At 39.9% G+C, this 17,749-nt stretch overlaps 1 protein-coding gene across 1 annotated transcript in view; it reads right to left on the reverse strand.

Annotated features, from left to right (window-relative positions):
• Positions 1 to 265: 265 nt before the first annotated feature.
• EFNB2 (ephrin B2) overlaps positions 266 to 17,749 on the reverse strand; it is a 49,419-nt gene continuing 31,935 nt past the window's right edge. Inside the window, exons 4-6 of the mRNA XM_080376226.1 lie at positions 9,637 to 9,729; positions 8,790 to 8,903; positions 266 to 7,177 (exon numbers count right to left, since the gene is read on the reverse strand). Of these exons, the coding sequence (XP_080232352.1) occupies positions 6,795 to 7,177; positions 8,790 to 8,903; positions 9,637 to 9,729 (590 nt within the window). The 3' untranslated portion in view covers positions 266 to 6,794. The remainder of the gene's footprint in view (positions 7,178 to 8,789; positions 8,904 to 9,636; positions 9,730 to 17,749) is intronic.

The raw sequence follows: 17,749 nt of genomic DNA on the forward strand, positions 1-17,749 counted from the left end.
ACCATCCACAGATCCAGGCACGGATATCACCTGCATGCTACTTCTAATAGGAACCACAGCTCCACCATCAGCCCCACGATTTTATCTGTAGGGTGACTCCTATGGGCTGCATTATGCCTTAATTAAGCATGGATGTATTTCTATAAGTTGTGTGAAAGACAGGTATTTTATTTCATAGGCGGTAGCTCAGCCAGCTGAACCCAGCACCATTCAGATTAGGCATGGCACAATCATGAATAGACTGTGGTATATCCTCCAATACTCATCTTTTTCCTAAACAAACATTACTTGATTTCTGATCTGATGCTTCATATAATGATGTGCCACCTGTACAATGAGTATGTTAGGTGTTTTTAAACCCTGAGCTTTTTCTCCACCAAAATCTATATTGTGGCTATGAAGACGTAGAATGTCTCTTAGACTGAGTTAGTTTTCATTTTCCTTTATTTTGCTAACCACTACACAATTTTAAGCTTTTCTGCAAAAAGAAAATTTGTGGTGCCCATAGAATCAAAATGGGCAAGCTGCTGACTGAGCATTTGATCAATGCATCACAGCAAAGCTAAAGAGAAAAGCTAAAGAAAGAGGTATGTTTTAAACCTGGGCAGTAACATTGTTGTGCTTACTTTGTCAGGCACTATTTTATGTAACAGATCCTTATTCCACTCCATGTGGGTAACAACTGTGAATTATAGTTTTATCTTCCACTTAGCGGAGCCTATTGACTTGGACTAGTTCTTGCCGGGGAACCAGTTATATAATAAAGGCAGTAAATTCTGATTTTTGTGCTTGTTTGATAATTAATAGTGCAGTGTCAGCAGCAATGCACAATGTAAGTGTGATTTTTTTTCCTCTACAAGTTACAAAAGATGGGTTGTAAGTTAATGACTATGCTGACTGTCTTAAGGCACATATCATTTACTAAAATGAGTTTAGCAGACTCAGTGGAGTTCCGTTATGTTTGTGAAGGTGTATGTGCAAGGCCCTGCCATTAACCCAGCATCCTTGTCCCCAGGGGTAACTGTAACAGTTACATCTGAAACCATTCCACCACCACCACCCCTTCCCCTGCTCCCCAAGTGGAGACAACATTTATAGCTGTCGTGGTTTAACATCAGCCAGCAACTAACAACCACACAGCCACTCGCTCATTGCAACCCCCCTCCCTGGTGGGACAGGGAGGAGAATCGGAAAAAGGTAAAACCCAGGGACTGAGAAAAGTATAGTTTATTAATTGAAATAAAATAAAATAAAATAAAATATACTACTAGTGCTACTAACAATAATTGTAATGAAAAGGGAGATAACAAAAAGAGAGAGGGGAAGAAAACCCAATAAAAATAGATGACGCACAACACAACTGCTCACGACCTGCTGGCTGATGCCCAGCCAGCTCCTCAGCAGTGATCAGCAGCCTCCGGCCAAGTCCCCCAAGTTTACACCCTCAGCATGATGCTCTATGGTATGGAATATCCCCTTGGATAGTTTGGGTCAGCTGTCCTGGCTGTGCTCCCTCCCAGCTCCCTGTGCCCCCGCTCACGGGCAGAGCATGGGAAACTGAAAAGTCCTTGACTTAGGATAAGCACTACATAGGAACAACTAAAACATCGGTGTGTTATCAACATTATTCTCACTCTAAAGACAAATTACACCACTGTACCAGCTACTAGGAAGTAAATTAACTCTATCCCAGACAAAACCAGGACAATAGCAATGCTGTTTTTACCTTATTGCTAAAAAGAGTGACAAAAATAGGTGGGTGTCAGTATACATGCTAGTTATAAATATACTATATATGTAATTATATAATAATGTTTACCATAGACACAAAGAGGCACAGTACTGAAAATGCCATGTAAACTTGACACTATCAAATTCTTTTTCTTATCACCATCTTCCAGCATTTACCGAGGCCTAAAACAAAAACAATAGCCTTAGTCTTAACAGAGCTGGAGTCACAGCTCTAACAGACAGCTGTATCAGACAGACTTTTAGCATAGATCACACCTGAGCACCTCACAGCAATTACCAATATGGGGACCCCACAACAACCAACCAAGATGAGCAAGCGAAATGCCCCATGTGCAGGCACGAAGCAGGGAGTGAAGCCTGAATCCAGCCAAGTATGTGCGTGCCTCTGAGTACAGAAGTCTATCTCCTTTGAAATGATTTACAGCCATAAATGCAGGATTAGGCCCAAGAGATTTACTGAGAAGTCCGAGGAAGCTCACATGCTCTACCGTGGACACATATGCCTTCTGCTGTACCAAGTAACTCTCCCAAGGAAACCTGTGGCACAGTCAGGAGGTGAACCTAAGGGCCACTGCGTGACTTTCCACCTACAGTTGACTTCCAGCACTGATTCTGTAAACTGGATCTGTGAAATGAGCTCTGTCAGCAAGAAGCTGCGCTAACCCCAATTTTCCACTGTCTCTAGGGCATTCTGTCTATCCAGTTTCAGAATACTTGTGCCATTGCAAAGCATCTAGTGCCTTTGTCATACAGTCAATTTTTCCCTGATAATGCAGAAACGTAATTTGACAACCGGGAATTGTGTGACCAATACTATGAATAACTAGCTGCCTTTCTTCAATGAAAATTCTATGACAAACTTGCATCTGTTGTTACAATTACAAATGCACCTTTGCCCTCTGTAGACCTTCCCACCTGTCGCTCCATGGATGATCATGCCATTTATGTACTAACAAACTGAAAGGTGCTTCACTTTCAGGGTGACCGGACTTTGTCAAAACATGAAAGTATTATTTATTAAATTAGGTACCTGCTTATCCTAAATGAAAATTAGTGCAAACACCACCACAGATCTCATATTAAGGCTTGTGTCATCAGCACAGTGGCCCCCATCTCCCTTAACTTAAGGCGCAGTAAAAGCAGGGACAGGATGATGCACAGCCCCAGGGAAAGAACCACGCAGAGATCTTTTGACTTTGCAGCATTTCTAATCCTTTGCCATTGTCCCAATGTCTTCCACCCCCTGCTCCTTCTTGTTCAGCCCCACCACCCCAGGCTTTCACTCCCCCTCCTCAGGAGCAGCGGTGACAGCAACAGTGCCCAGAAGGCTCCAGGTATATTTTATTCTCTGACTCTGCCCACAGTGTAAATCCACTCTATAAGGTCTGGGAATTATTTGCATGGTTATGATCTCACTTCCCAGATCATCCAGGCAATCTGGCTACTGCACCTGACTCAAGCTCACTGACTTCCAAGGGCATAAGACCCCCCTATGTTTTTTAAAATCTGCTGATAGGTGTTATATATATGATATATGATGTAAGAGAAAGTCTGGGAAAGAAGCAGGTTAACAGAAGTCAGTGTATTATGAAGAGCTTTCTTTCCTCTAAGTCATTAGCAATAAGAGAGATGGGGGAGAGGAGGGAGAGAGAGAGAAAGGAGGGATGGAGGGGCAGAGGGAGGCAGGCTTGTTGGCTTTCTTATTTACTTTCATGTTTTGAAAAGGAAAAAAATTGCAAAACAAAATAAGGAAATACTTAGAAGGCAAGCTTTCCATAGGAAAAAAATATTTTATTTTTTTAAGAACAAATTCAGTTTCAAACAGACGTGGAATGTGATTTTCATAATTTTCATTTTCCGGGAACTAATTGCAATGTGGAACTAAAGCAGATTTCAAACTTATGACCGGCTAGTTTTAAAACAGAACAAACAAACCAAACAAACAAAAACCAAAACCAAAAAAAAAAAAAGAAATTATTTATAACTCAAGCATAATACTGTGTTACTTACAAACTGGACAAAGAAACTCTTAAATAAATATTCATGGTACACAATTTCAGCACAAATATGCGGCAATTTGGCAACCTTTTATACCATTTTTTTCCTCGGTACAGTGCAAAGGGGAATGACACTGCCTTTAAACAAGCTGTAGCTAAATACATTGCAAAATTCAGATTTTATACAAAACATCTTGCTCGGACTTTATAAAAACCCAACATTGCTCTATATACACAATCTGGTTAAGAAAAGCCATTTTTATCTTGTTTTCATGTGTGGTTTTTTTTTTTATTATTATTATTTAAAAAGGTGAATAAGGCTACTGTAACACCCCAAATCCATATACAGTAACTCTGAACCTATTTACAGCATCTTCACTTAGACATGATGGTGCAAATTCCAAGTCGGGTGACTAGGGATGATCATACAAGCAAGGCATTTACAGTAACTTTTCAAAGCTGGACCAACGTCAAATAAAGGAACAGTTGGTAGATTGTCATAATTCTGCACTAGACACAAAACAGACGCACAGTACATTTTTTTTTTTTAATTGGTTGCAGGTTGCTCTTGAGCAATTCGTCTGATTTTTTTTTTCACAGTTTAGTACATAACTAGAATGTAGCCAACTGATGAAGCATAGGTTTGATTTAATAAAAATCAGTATCAGTAAACCCATCTTTTCCCTTCCTCCCCCTCCCCCAAAATAAAATCTTAATGACTTACAAGAGAACCTTGTATGGATGGATTCACAGAAAGGAAGGGTTGTTGAAAAGAATTACATATGTACTGTAGTTAGTCACCATGGTAACCCTCCACAGAACCATGGGTTGGGATTTTTTTTTGTTTTGTTTCTCTCTTTTGGACCAACATCCCAACATCATTTTCAGGTTCAGGAAACAGAGTGATCATTTCTATGACAGGTTTTTTGTCTTTTTCTTTTCTTTTTTTTTTTTTTTTTTTTTTTTCAGGTGCTCACTGGAGGTCTAAGAACCCCAAAATGCTGTTGCTACATTTTCTTTCCAAATCAGAAAGCAAAGTGTTACCATAGTAACATGACTATGTTAGAAATGTCTATTTGCATAGCACATATAAAAGTAGAGTTTTTTTATTTCCTCCCCAGAGTGGGAGCTTTAGGGGAATAGCCATACTAAAGAGAAAACTTTAACCTGAACCCCCCCTCTACAAACCTCAATGAAATCTACAGAACACATCAGCCCATAAGGCAAGGGAAAATGCAACACACAAAATAAATGCCGGCATATCTTATCACTGTTAAATATGTGATGCAGTAACATTGACTTCCTCATATTTTGGGCCTTATATTTCCTAGTGTTCTCTTACGAGATGCTTTGGATTTGGTTGTGGTTTTTTTAATATGCTCCCATTGTTTGGATGGCTGATGTTTTTTCCCAGAAGCAGTTTCTTTTCTGTGCAATCTCAAAATATATATTAGTAAAAAAAGCAAACCAAAATAAAAAAGTAAGAAAGAATGAACAAAAGAAAAACTCACTTTATATCCCTCGTGTTCTATACACCAATTATAAATAAGACATATCTTCCTTCTCCAGCTCAGTGTCATAATTTATTTTATTCTTACGGACTGCAAGAGGTTTGCCATATGTGCTTTAACTTTGCAACAGAGCACCAATGAACGCCTGTGTCAGTCACAGTACCTACACCCACTGTGCAGGGACAGCACTACAATAAACCAAAGTGTCAAAAGGCTCAGTCAGAAAGAAATTCTGTCTTACTTTTAGAGATGAGAAAGGCTTTTTTTTCCACAACCTTACCAGTGATAGAATTACAGCTTGTTTGACCCATTGGCTTATAATCATCTTGGTCAGATTTGGCTCTCTGCTATTTTCTTACATGCTTTCCCTGTGTTTAGTATAATGTGATAGTATAGCAGCTGAGTCTGCTTAAAAGTCATCCAAAGCAGACTACGTTTTCGCTACAGCTTCAAAGCTGTATATTTTATTGCCAGTACCACAACAGCCCTGCCCTAATATATCCTAATGGCCTGCTATTGTCTTGTCCTCTCCAAGCTTGTTCACTTGCTTTGTTCTACTGTATTGAAGGTACTATTTTTTTCTGCACACTGGTATTTGATAACCATTAATTCCTTCCAATGCAGCCCTAATCCACTGCGCATGTTATTGTGTCTCCTACTTGCCTCTTAAAACTTAGCATACCAAAGTGCTGTGCTACCTAAATGTTGGGTTTTTTTTGTTTTTTCTTCTCAGCTTCTATTTTTGAGGCAGCAGTATTCAACTGCAACTGCAGTCAGCCCTTCCCTCCACCACCCAGTCCGGCTCTTGACTTTGTTGACAGCCCAACTTTTTGGCTGGAAGGCTCCTTACTATCAAACACAATTTCTATAACCGCATTACCCATTCAAGTGAGGCTGCTGTAGCAGATGGATGGAGCGCAGATCTCCAAACATTAATGTTCCATTAGTGATTCAGGAGGTGGAGTGAAAGGAAATCTTATGTGAAGGATGGCAGAGCACCGGATAACAGAAACAAATGGAACAGTGACAGACTAAAAGCAAGAGAACTTTAACAAGTCTTACTTAGACACCAAGGTCTATGTGACAAATCCAGTACGCACTGAGAGACACACACAAAAGTCAGAAGATTGCATTTCAAGCTTGATATATCCTAGAGCACCTTCCCAGGATGCCTAGAACTATTAACATCCATGGATCACTCCATCTTCCCTTGGCTTTCGTACATGCGTGAACGCCTGCAGCACATGGCTTTGAGGATGATGAATGTAACAAGAGTACAGCAATCAGAATGGGCATCTTCTACGTAAAAGTCTTCCAGCTTTTAGTGAATACTTATTCACCGAGATAGGAATTCTACAGACTAGGTAAGCTGTCCAGCTCGCACCGGCTCCTGGAGAAAGTGCTGTCGCCTTCTCCCCCCTGTGCTTGAGTCAATGCTAGTGCACAAGGCATCATCACAAACCCCAACAGAAAGCATTTGACCAGTGAGTTTCCTCTATGACTCAACTGTACCACGGAGTTGGTTGTGTGTTTCTCAGACCTTGTAATAAATGTTTGCTGGACTCTGAGGAGGCATCTCTTGAACTATGTACACAGGATGTCCATAGTCGCCGCTGACCTTTTCATAGTGGGGGCAAAAGACACTGTCTGCAGTCCTTAGAGGAATGATAATGTCACTGGGCTCAGAACCATTGTTGTTGCCACTGCGTTTTGGGGTGGCTAACGTACTAAGTGAGAGAGTTGTCGTGTGTTGCGGGGAATGCTTCCTGTGTCTTCTCCGGTACTTCAACAAAAGAACCACCAAAGTGATGATGATGACGATGAAAATGATGCACCCTGATGCAATCCCTGCAAATAAGGCCACCTCTGAACCCAGTATACTGGAATGCCCAGCCTTACTGCCATCTGTGCTAGATCCTGGAAAGAACGGAAATACAACAGACAAAAGTTATTGCCATCCTACGACCTGTTTACACTGCTTAAAAATGTGTAGAGTAAGCAAGACTGGAAGAATTAACTGACAGCTGCACTTTGACAAACCAATTACCCTGTTAGATAGCTAAATGCAAACAGCCGAAGTCAGCAATCAATATTAAACAAGACTTCGTGTCTGTTGGTCTCACTTTTGTGCTGCTCCCAAACCACCCTGTTTCATACATCATCATCCATCAGCGGCCAGGACTGGCACTGACAAAGGCAGCCTTTGATGTATGCCGCATCTTTTAACAGATGCTAGCCAGCCCCGGGCAGCAAAGAAGGGTGGGACAGGACTGCAAAGCGAAAATAACAGAGGGAAATGACAATTCTCAGGACAACTGGTACTGTTCAGTGTCACACCATTCTTCTGCTATTTTATCTTTCGCATATTGATTTAAGTTAGACTGCCTTCAGTGCCGCCCTCCGTGGACTCCTCTCGCTTGCACATGAAACAAAGGAGCTTGAGGCAGGGCAGGAGACAGGCAAAATGCCTATGGCATGTATCTGTTTGTATTAACTTACATTTACTTAAAACAACAACACACATTTGGTACTCAGGAAAACCTCATGTGTTGAACAGCCTGATGCATATTTGGTGCCACCGCACTGTCGTATTATTTGTCACAAAAGTTAAATGAATGCTCATTTGACACTTTCTCACTTGAAAACTTGAACCAACCTCCCTCCCTTGATGCTCACTCACAGGTGGAGGAATTCTGCAGATGCTGCGTCTATGTAACTGTGAACTTTTCCCACCAGCATCTCCATAGGAAATGGCTGAAGCCTGCCTAGTGACTGCCAAATCAAAGATTTGTTAGCCCGGTAACTAATGGCAGAATTAGCAAGGAAATCTTGCAGCCATTTTCAGAAACCCCAGAATCAACTGTCAGCAAGTTTTGCTTTGTAGCACACCCAATCCACCAAATTTTCTTCTGCAGACCCAAGGTCTTAAAATCTAGTTTTGTTTCTTGTTCACCTCATGTCTGAAATGCATCCTGAAGATACTTATTCAGAACCATCTGTTTATCTTGTTTAGATTTTAAAAAAAATAAAAAAAATCTTTAAATTTAGTGAAAGACCAACTATTCATGTGTAGATATTATATGGTCAGTTAAAAGACCAGGACATTAATTATAGATGCCTTGAAATAAACTTTATAAATGGCTGTCGAGAACCACTTGATAATGTATTATACGGGAAGAGAAAGACAGAAAGACTCGTTCATCTGCCAGAGTACTAAATGTAAGGTGGCATTTACCATCGTAAAGCTGCTTAGTGAATGTCCTATCCAAAACTTTCCTGTAAATGAGTGATATTCTCACAAGATGTAATTGACTTCTGCTGCAGAGTGGAAGAGGGGAGAAAGCAGCTGTTGCCAGAACTTGCAACTCCCAGACACTATGCACCTGAGCATCAGTACAGGCTTTTGCACCATCTCGGTACAAAAACATTTGTTTTTCTGTCACTTTAATGGTAAAATAAAATGCGTTTGGGGACGAAGGAGGAGACTGCGCCAGAGCCCTGTTCCAGGCGTGAGCCCCACCACGCCTACCTGAGTGGTCCTTCACAAAGGGACTGGTGGTGGAACTCTTCCCGTTGGTGCCAGCTTCCTGCTCAGGGCGCTTGGTGGGATCCGTGTGCCGGGGCAGCCCCGCTGAGTTTGGATCTGGGGGAGAGAAAGATGACTCATACAGCTTCAGCACTTGATGGTACAGAGCTTTATAAGCCAGGTCTGGGTACCTCACGGGACACAAACGTTTTTAAACGGAAGAATCTTTATGCAAAGGACCTTTTCCTTTTAAAGCAAAATGGTTATATTATTTCAGAGGTTTAAATGGTGAGGCCATCTGCAGAAACTAGAGGGACTCCTGTAACAGGCAAGAAAAGCTTTGCAGATGACATTTCAGTTTAACTGAGGAAGTTGATTGACTACTAAACCAACTTCTGCGTAGAAGAATAATTCTTTCTTCCTGCACAATAGGTTATCTATATGTGAAGAGACAATGAACAAAACCCTCTCTGTAATCACAATTCATAACAAGCAAACTATAGAAATATTAGCTTCCCTCCTTTCATGTATTTTAAATAATTTTGAGCAGCAGAGTTGTGGCTTTTGTTTTTAAAATAAAAATAAAAATGACAGAAACACACTACTCCCAGGTGACCTTTCCTTGTAGGGATCTCTCCAACGAAGAGATCTCATTACACCAACCCTCCTTTTGCAGAAATCTGTCAGTAGCCGAGGAAGAGAAAATAGGCTTTGCTTTCAGACTATTAGGGAGGAATGACCACACTAGACTCGGCTGGCTCTCTGCTCTACATGGCTAAAGGAAGTCTGGAAACTAAAAGGACATTGATGCTGATCAAAGCGATTTCATGAAACAGCAGATGGTCTTTACCTTGTCCAACTTTCATGAGGATCTTCATGGTTTTTGTCTGGCACACCCCTCCCTCCTGGTTATCCAGGCCCTCCAAAGACCCATTTGATGTTGCTGATTAAAAATAAAAGAAAAATAAAAAAAATAAAAATAAATAAAAATCAGGAAATCAACAGGCAAAGTGATGTGAACATGAATGTCTGAAAGCAGAAACCTTTCAATCTACCGGGACCTGTTCTTGTTGCTCAGGCTGACCTACGGAATGTTGTGAAATGTTGAAAGCCAAAGGAATGAACACATTTGTAAGCCATACAATATATACAAATGGAGGAATGCGTTATCAAGGTTTCAAATTTACCCAGCAACCTTTTTTTCTACGCACAATTGACTGACTGACTCACTTGGACGAAAACACAGCACCTTGCTAAAAGGTGATGGGAGTCAGCTGAAAAGGAAGCCCTGGCAGACTCAGAGGAGCAAAGCATTGAAAATTCACACACCCCAACCCTGACCCCAACAATATCTTTATAATCACCACGTTACACCTGCTTCCTCTGTTACAAATCTCCTGCTGGAAGAAGTGAACACATACAAAAGACTCAGGTAAAAGCTGAGATTCTGCACTGATTGGAAAACCATTTAATATTTTAAAGTACAATCTCACTTTTCTCAGCATTGAGGAGCCTCCTCAGGGGTGGGTGGCGGTGGGGGAATACACTCTATTCTCATGGAAACCTCTCAGCTCGTACAAACAAACGGATGCTTTCCCCTGTGTTTATTATATCGTTCTCGCTTATCTAGGTGCTGGCTGGCACCACAAAACCCCAATTCTGCTGGAAGCTGGCACTGCAACGTGATTTGAGCATGAAGCACAGCTCCCTCAGAGAATCAAAAACGTTGAGTCACAAGTCTAGGGTTGTGAACCCCCAACAGCTGCTGGAAAACTATTTGGCAGCTCCTCAGCTGTAGGCATCACGGCGCCAGCCTGCACCATGCCAGGCACCGAACCACTATCCATGTCCGCACTGGTGCCCCTTCACGGTGGTGATGCAGGCTCATCCGCCAGCACTGGGCTCCGGCTCTGCTATTTACAGGAACGCACCAGGGGTTTTCCCACCCCAGGTTGTCCTGGAGGTTGAAATTTCAACGTTGAAATTTCTTACAGCTGTTTATGCAAGGCCCACAAGGCACATACGAGCGGATGCGTGCACACGCATCAGCACCAGGCCACCAACTGGAGAAAACAAATAGAAAATGACATGTAATGGAGCTCACGGCTTGTCATGGCTGTGGTGAACTACTTTAAGCAGCACTTTCCTGCCTCTACCCCTCTCCTTTCAGCTCAGGATCTAATTCAACCAGGGCTTCACTGTTCAGACCTTTGTTTTTAATTCTCGCTACTTCTCTTTTGTCCTCCTTGGGGATTTTCTTTCAAATGCAGCCTATGTATATTTCCTTTTTCCTTCACAATGTCTTCCTAGCCCCATGGCAGTATTTTTCTTGCTCTAATCTTCTCTCTAGCCATAAAGATATAAACCCCATACCGCTGAACCCTGCTTCCTAGCCTTTGATCTACTTTTTGGTTTTGTTCCACTTCTGCCTCTTTTGTGACTAACTCAAATTACAGCCACCATACAAACTTCCCAAATTGTGCTTTCTTTTCCTAAAATTCCCTTCTCCTCATACGTGGTCCCTCCCAGTTCCTCCTCTTGTTCCCTCCCCCCTGTAAAAATGTGACAATAGCTGTATGTGCAACTGCTTCTTTTTTTTCTGACTTGCAAAAAGACTTTTGAAAATATGAAAGAGCACACTGAGTAATTTACGATAAAAGCCGATCTGAAATGTGCCACTGCATTGCCAGGCTCAGAAAATAATGGAGACATATAGTTTTGTTTTCTTTTGTTTTTTTTTCCAGAGGGAAAAAAAATCAATACTAAGAACTCGTTCTGGACATAAATCAAATGTGTCTATGCTGAAAGTGTTTTTTATGACCTATTCGCCAATGTACCAGCACAAGGACAAGAGAAAAAAAAAGGCAGTAAATAGAAATACCAAAGCTGAGCATCAACTGAAAGTACAACTAATAAACACTGACTTTGTCTTGAATTTTTTGCTGTTCTTCGTTTGGTTTTTAATCGAGGCAATGGGAGCTCAGATCTCCACCAACCACTTGATTTTAATGGAATAGAGTGTTGCTTCTTCTGAACATCAATGCCTTTTTATGCTTTAAAGGCCTATCCATTTAACCCACAGAGCAGGAGACCTCAATAAGATGCAGAGGATGCAGTCTGACCTCAATACAGAACAAGAAAGTAAGACAGCCAAAAGAATGCAGAATTACTTCAAATATAGTCTCCGAATGGCAGGGCCCACATGTACAATAAATCTGGTTGTGTGCCTACACGAGCACAATCTGCCTCGCTTGCTTCCTAAAAGAATGCTTTCATAGCTTTGATGTCAGATGAATGAATTTGCAGAAGTATTCACTTTTTCCAGAGTTCTTCAAGGGGTTTTCGGAAAGCCTATGTTATATCTCAGAGTACAGACTGCTACATCCCAAGGAACTGGGAACTGTCAGAGAGGAGCATTTCAGTGACAAAGCAAAGTTTCCATCTCAGCTTCTCCTTGTAATTAAGCCGACAATTACCCAAGGCCACTGGAGGAAATTATTTTTCAAAATTCATTAAGACTTTCAAAATAAAACCTCACATATCCCTAGTGTACCAGGAAGAAAGCGGGTTGTTTTAAAACACATTGTTCCAAGCTTTGAAAAGCTGCACAGAAAAGAAGTAGTAATCTGGGACATGAGAGAAAACAGTTTCACACTGCTAATGCCCCCTTGACAGTGTGGAGTGCAGAAGTCAAACAAGGGAGGGAGTACAAAATATTCCTCAAACACTTGCTGCTGCCTTTCTCTACTGATCTTCAAATGGAAATTATACCCACTATCACATAAGTTCCTCCACTGCACTCACACTTCTGCAGTAAAGTGACCCTGTACCTGCAGCTCTGCTCACACTTAAAGGGTATTTCCAAAAAAAAGTGTCTAGGATAGCTGGGTATAAATACAGAAACGTAACACAAGTTTCTTGTGTCTAAACCAGAAATGCTACTCTCTGGTGTGTTTATATGACCAAATTTTAGACCGTCCATCCAGTTTATGCTTATATCCATATATATATATACACAAAAGAACAGGTTTGGGGTTTTTTTATATTTAGGTCTAAATATTTTGGAGACAATTACTCACACACGAACCACCAGCACACGGCCCTGTGCTGACAAGACTAAATACTACTTAAATATTAACATAAATAAGTATAATTAATGATTAACATAAAGTTTCTCATGAGTATTAAATGTTCTCAGGATCCCACACTTTGTATTAATACAGTAACACATAGGAAACTAAATGTAAGCACCATTTTGCTAAACAGGTAGCAAAATATCTTTACATCTTTTGATGGATAGGTACCTCTGATTTTCTGAGACCTGTCCCGTTCCACTGGTGTCAATTGCACAACTAATAATTACAGTCAAAAGCACATCAAATTACTCGGTCAACAGTTTATCCACACCTACAAATAACCACATACAATTGCCCTAAAATCTCTATTAATTTTAAGACTCTCTGAAAAAATCGTAATAATTTATAGGTAATGTTTACAGCAGTCAGTCAAAAATGATGTTCAAGCTCCACATACACAGATACCGTATGTCTGCATTCCTCGTATGTGATAGCAGCTGCCATTTTATAAGGAACAGAAGTTTGGGGTTTCAACTTTCAGAAAAAGAATTACTTGTTATAAAATTATGGTTAAAAGTCTACTGATACATACTTACTTTGAAGAAGCTAATATACATTTTCAGTTTTGTAAAACACTGCCTTAACATATCCTCTTCCTTACACAAGAGGAAATTAAATTATTCAGACCAAAAAATTTCATTCCAGCTCTGCCCTCCCTTCTTCAAAATATATAAATTATTGAAAACAAAACCACACACACAGAAAAAAAACCCAAACAAACAAAAAAAGCTGTAACCCAAGTGAATCGATGTATTGTGTTTTACATTTATTTGATTTTAAAACTTCCCAAGTGGTGTTTATTGTACAAAATGCATTAGTCATAAATGCAGAGGCAGGGAATCAGTGAGCAAAACAGAGTCAGCTGACAAGAATAGTTCCTGGCTATGATTCTCATACAGTCCCCATGGAGAGGAAGTAATATTACATTTTAATATGTCTTCATTTGATTGTTATTACTCTGCCTCCCAGGAGGCAAAGCCACTGCATGGATCTTGGCTGTTTTCAACCTATCAGGTTGGTAACATTGGTCTAATCAGATGGAGAATTAAGCTGTTGGATTTGTGCCTGTATGTAGTTTTTCATTCACAAAGAGATTAGAAATGAAGGCACAGTCACAAAAATTCAACTTCCTTCACTCCTAAAAACACACATTACAAAATGAAAAAATGCCATCACAATTACTTAAAAGAAAACACCAGCAGACAAAAAACTTAAGCTCTTAATTCTGCCACAATTATTACCATACTTTTAGGATTATGAAAAACATTGCCTACTTGGAAATTACATGTCATATCCTTTGAACCAACACAACTTTATAACACATTTATTTACAGAGCTTGAATACGAAATGGACTACACAGCTGAAGAGAGAAATTATCATCGTACTTAACTCTCCTGTGAAAACTAAATGGACCCTAATCCACTACAGGAATGGAAGAGTGATGTCAACTGATGGGCAAGGGCAATATTGGTTTTGCCCCTCCTTAGTGTGCCGGACAATACAAGCCATTTGGCAATGTATCGAAGACACATCGTTGACAAGGTCATCAAGAATTAATTGCTGCTAGTGTTAATAGAAGAATGAGAATTACAGGTTACTTTGGGGTAGATCAGTACTGTCCAACAGTAGTGATTTTCACCATTTTTTTCTTAAATACTGCTTGAATTCAGCATCAGAAAACAGGTTTCTCCAAATCAGAGCTAAATAAAATCAAATAACCCTACCAATCTCCCCTTTTCCCCAGCTATGCTTAGAAACAGAACGGAGAAGCCTGAACAGCAGCAAAAATCCATGAAAGCTTTAGATCAACAGTAATAAGAAGTTATTCTTAAAAGCAAAGCTGCACTTGATCTCACATGTACTCACAGGATTACTAAATGCATGTAAAGGTTTTGAGGGTTTTTTTTATTTTATTAAGTAATGAACACTGTTTCAGCCAGGCATTATGTGTTTGTGCTGACTGCTTTCATCTGCTTTTGGTCCTTCTAATGACTCACTTAGTGAAGCACCAAATAAATAATTCTTCTTTCCCATAAATTATCTAAATTTATGGGACAGGTTTAAAACCACCAGAAATCACATACTATGGAACCACAAATCACAGATCACAACACAGAGGTTGTTTCTAGACCAGTCAAGGATGAAGAACAAGGCAGCTGAGGTAATAGAAAGAGAGTTTTAATTAAATGAAATTAACACACACACCCTTAGTAGCAATGCCAGATCTGCATGGAGATCTGAAACAACCTAAAAAAAATTCTTCAGGCTGCTCACCAAAGAACAGGTAGCTTGGCAAACACTACGCTGGGTGAGCTGCGGCAAGTTTAGAGAGAAGGTAAACATACCAATTCCCACTACTAGCAGCTAACGGTTTACCCTTGCTTGTAGTGACAAAAAATGAGACTGACTTTGCAACTTTCTCACTTTTTACAAATACGATGAAACTGTCTTCCAAAATTTAACTATCAGTAGCCCCAAACCTGGAACACAAGTGCTAAAGCTTAAATGTATTACAAACAGTTGCACAGGATACTGTCAACATATCGTCTGTGTTTCTATCTACAGACAGTAAAATCTCATCCTAACTTTTCTACTGATCTACAGAGATAAGGAAAGGCTCTTTAATAAAATAAAGATTAAGAACCTGCTGAATTTGCTCCATTAATACATTTTAGGACAATGAGACAGTCACAAAATACATATAAAAATGGTTTACCAGTCATTTTGCAATTTTCTAATGTCTGGGTTTTTTTATTTGTCCTCCGTGCAAAGACAAGGTGGCAGCAGAATTTTGTGCAGTTTCCCAACCTAAAGGCCATTCAGACACTCATTCTCTCAGTCTTATTTGACAAATTTATTCAAATTAAGATTCATATTTTATTCCTTAAATGAAAGCTTATGGAGTGTTTATGAATACTCTTGAAACCAGCCTCTTCCCCTCTTATCTACACATAAGGCAAAACTTCTATGTGAAGGAAAGGACAAGAATTCTCCCTTCTTTTCCACTTCTCATCCTTTTTGGTTTTTAAATTGAGTCCTATGTTGTATGTCTCAGGATTTATATCTAAACAGGATCCACAAATTATATTCTGCGCCGCAAGTAAGCAGCAATGCCCTACCCAGTCAAGCTAAAACCAGAACAAAATGAAGTAAAACAAAAAACAGGCCTCTTCTTGCCTGGAAGAAGACAAAAGCTCTGCAGTGAAACTTTGTGATTCACTTTTCTAACCACCGCTCGAAAAGTGTCCAAATGCGAATGGTGTGATTTGTGATACTTAGATGCGATATAGGGGTATTTATATAAATCGCCATAAAAGTCTCCACTTCTATTCCTGTATTAAAAAAAGGACAGATTTTATTACTGTTTCAGGTTGGTGGGGGTTTTTTTGGGGGTGTGGGGGATGTGGGTGTGTGCCAACGTGGAGGACACAAGCAAGACAGAGCCAAGTGGTTCTGTACTATAATATACCTTGGTATATACCAACTGTTTAATTCCAGGCACACCGCTGGAAATCTGTAGACTCTCTCTCACATCTCATGTTGTTCTACTGAGAAAGACCGCCCAAGTATTAAGCACAAAACAGGAAGAGAGTTCTTGTAATTTTTCCTACATTCGAAATGATTCTATGAATTTCAGGGAGACATGGCATCATACCACAAGAAAACAGGTGTTAAAACAAAACAAAACAAAACAAAAACCTGCCCTTCATTTCAACAGTCTTTCCATAAAGAGAAAAAGAGACAGTGAACAAGATGGAACAGGAAAGTATTGAAAAAGCTGTGAGCTCAAACTGGTTTCTGCTGCCTATCATTTTAAAAACAGCACTACCTTATCTCTGGGTTAAGGAATACCACAGATGAAGTGTACTAAACAGTAAACTATTTGCTGAATTATTATCCATTACAGAAGGTCACAGCATCCACCCACCCACAATAAAATCCTACTCGCTTCACTGCTGTCAAGTGTCCTTTGTCAAAATTCTCTTGGAATTATTTAGAGATTAAAAAAACAACAACAACAACAAAAAAAAAAAAAACCAAAAGAAACCCAACCAAAAGCGCCTCAATACTGTATCACTATGAATGACAATTTAAGTATTTCATTATAGTTAAGAATTTCTACAAGTATTTCAGTTCTGTATTTCACATACTCTGAGAAACATCAGATAATGATCTACTGCACACATGGTTGCTTCTAGTTTACATAAACAAATTATATATTTGTGAGCGCTGAAGTAACTGTGGCAGATAGAAGCCCACTAATTATGATGTATTCTGTGTATATCAGAAAGTATGCATCTAAAACAGATTACTAGCTAGTTAACTTCATCAACCACAAATAGGTATTTTAGGTAAGTTTATCCTTTCTCCCAGCACGCTACTGGCAAAAGCCTTTCATGCATGGGGAGAAATATCTCCCCACTGCCACAGCCAGCTTTGCTTAACAGTTCAGCTGAACAGAACTAATAGAATTAGTTAGCATTCAAGTTACACTGATTGTTGCTAATGACAAGACGGCTTGCTGGAAACAAAAGCAGAAGCCTTAACATTAAATGAGGGCCTGTTTTCTGTACTGCACAAACTCAACACCACCCTTCAAGTATGTTCATCTGCCTTGAAAATCTCTCTGGTCTCTGCCTATGGCACTTGGATAAGAAAGGGTTATAGTGAAAGTTCGTATTAAATAAATAACAAACCTCTTGCTCATTCTACTGTCACTAATTGCAGGCAATGATATTAATGACCCAGTAATTGCTATACGAGTAGCACTGAAGTGGAAAACATCATTTTGAGGCAGAGTTCATCTCTAGGTGGTAGGACTTCAC

Source organism: Falco punctatus, assembly GCF_963210335.1.
Source record: "Falco punctatus genome assembly, chromosome: 2".
NCBI lineage: Eukaryota > Metazoa > Chordata > Aves > Falconiformes > Falconidae > Falco > Falco punctatus.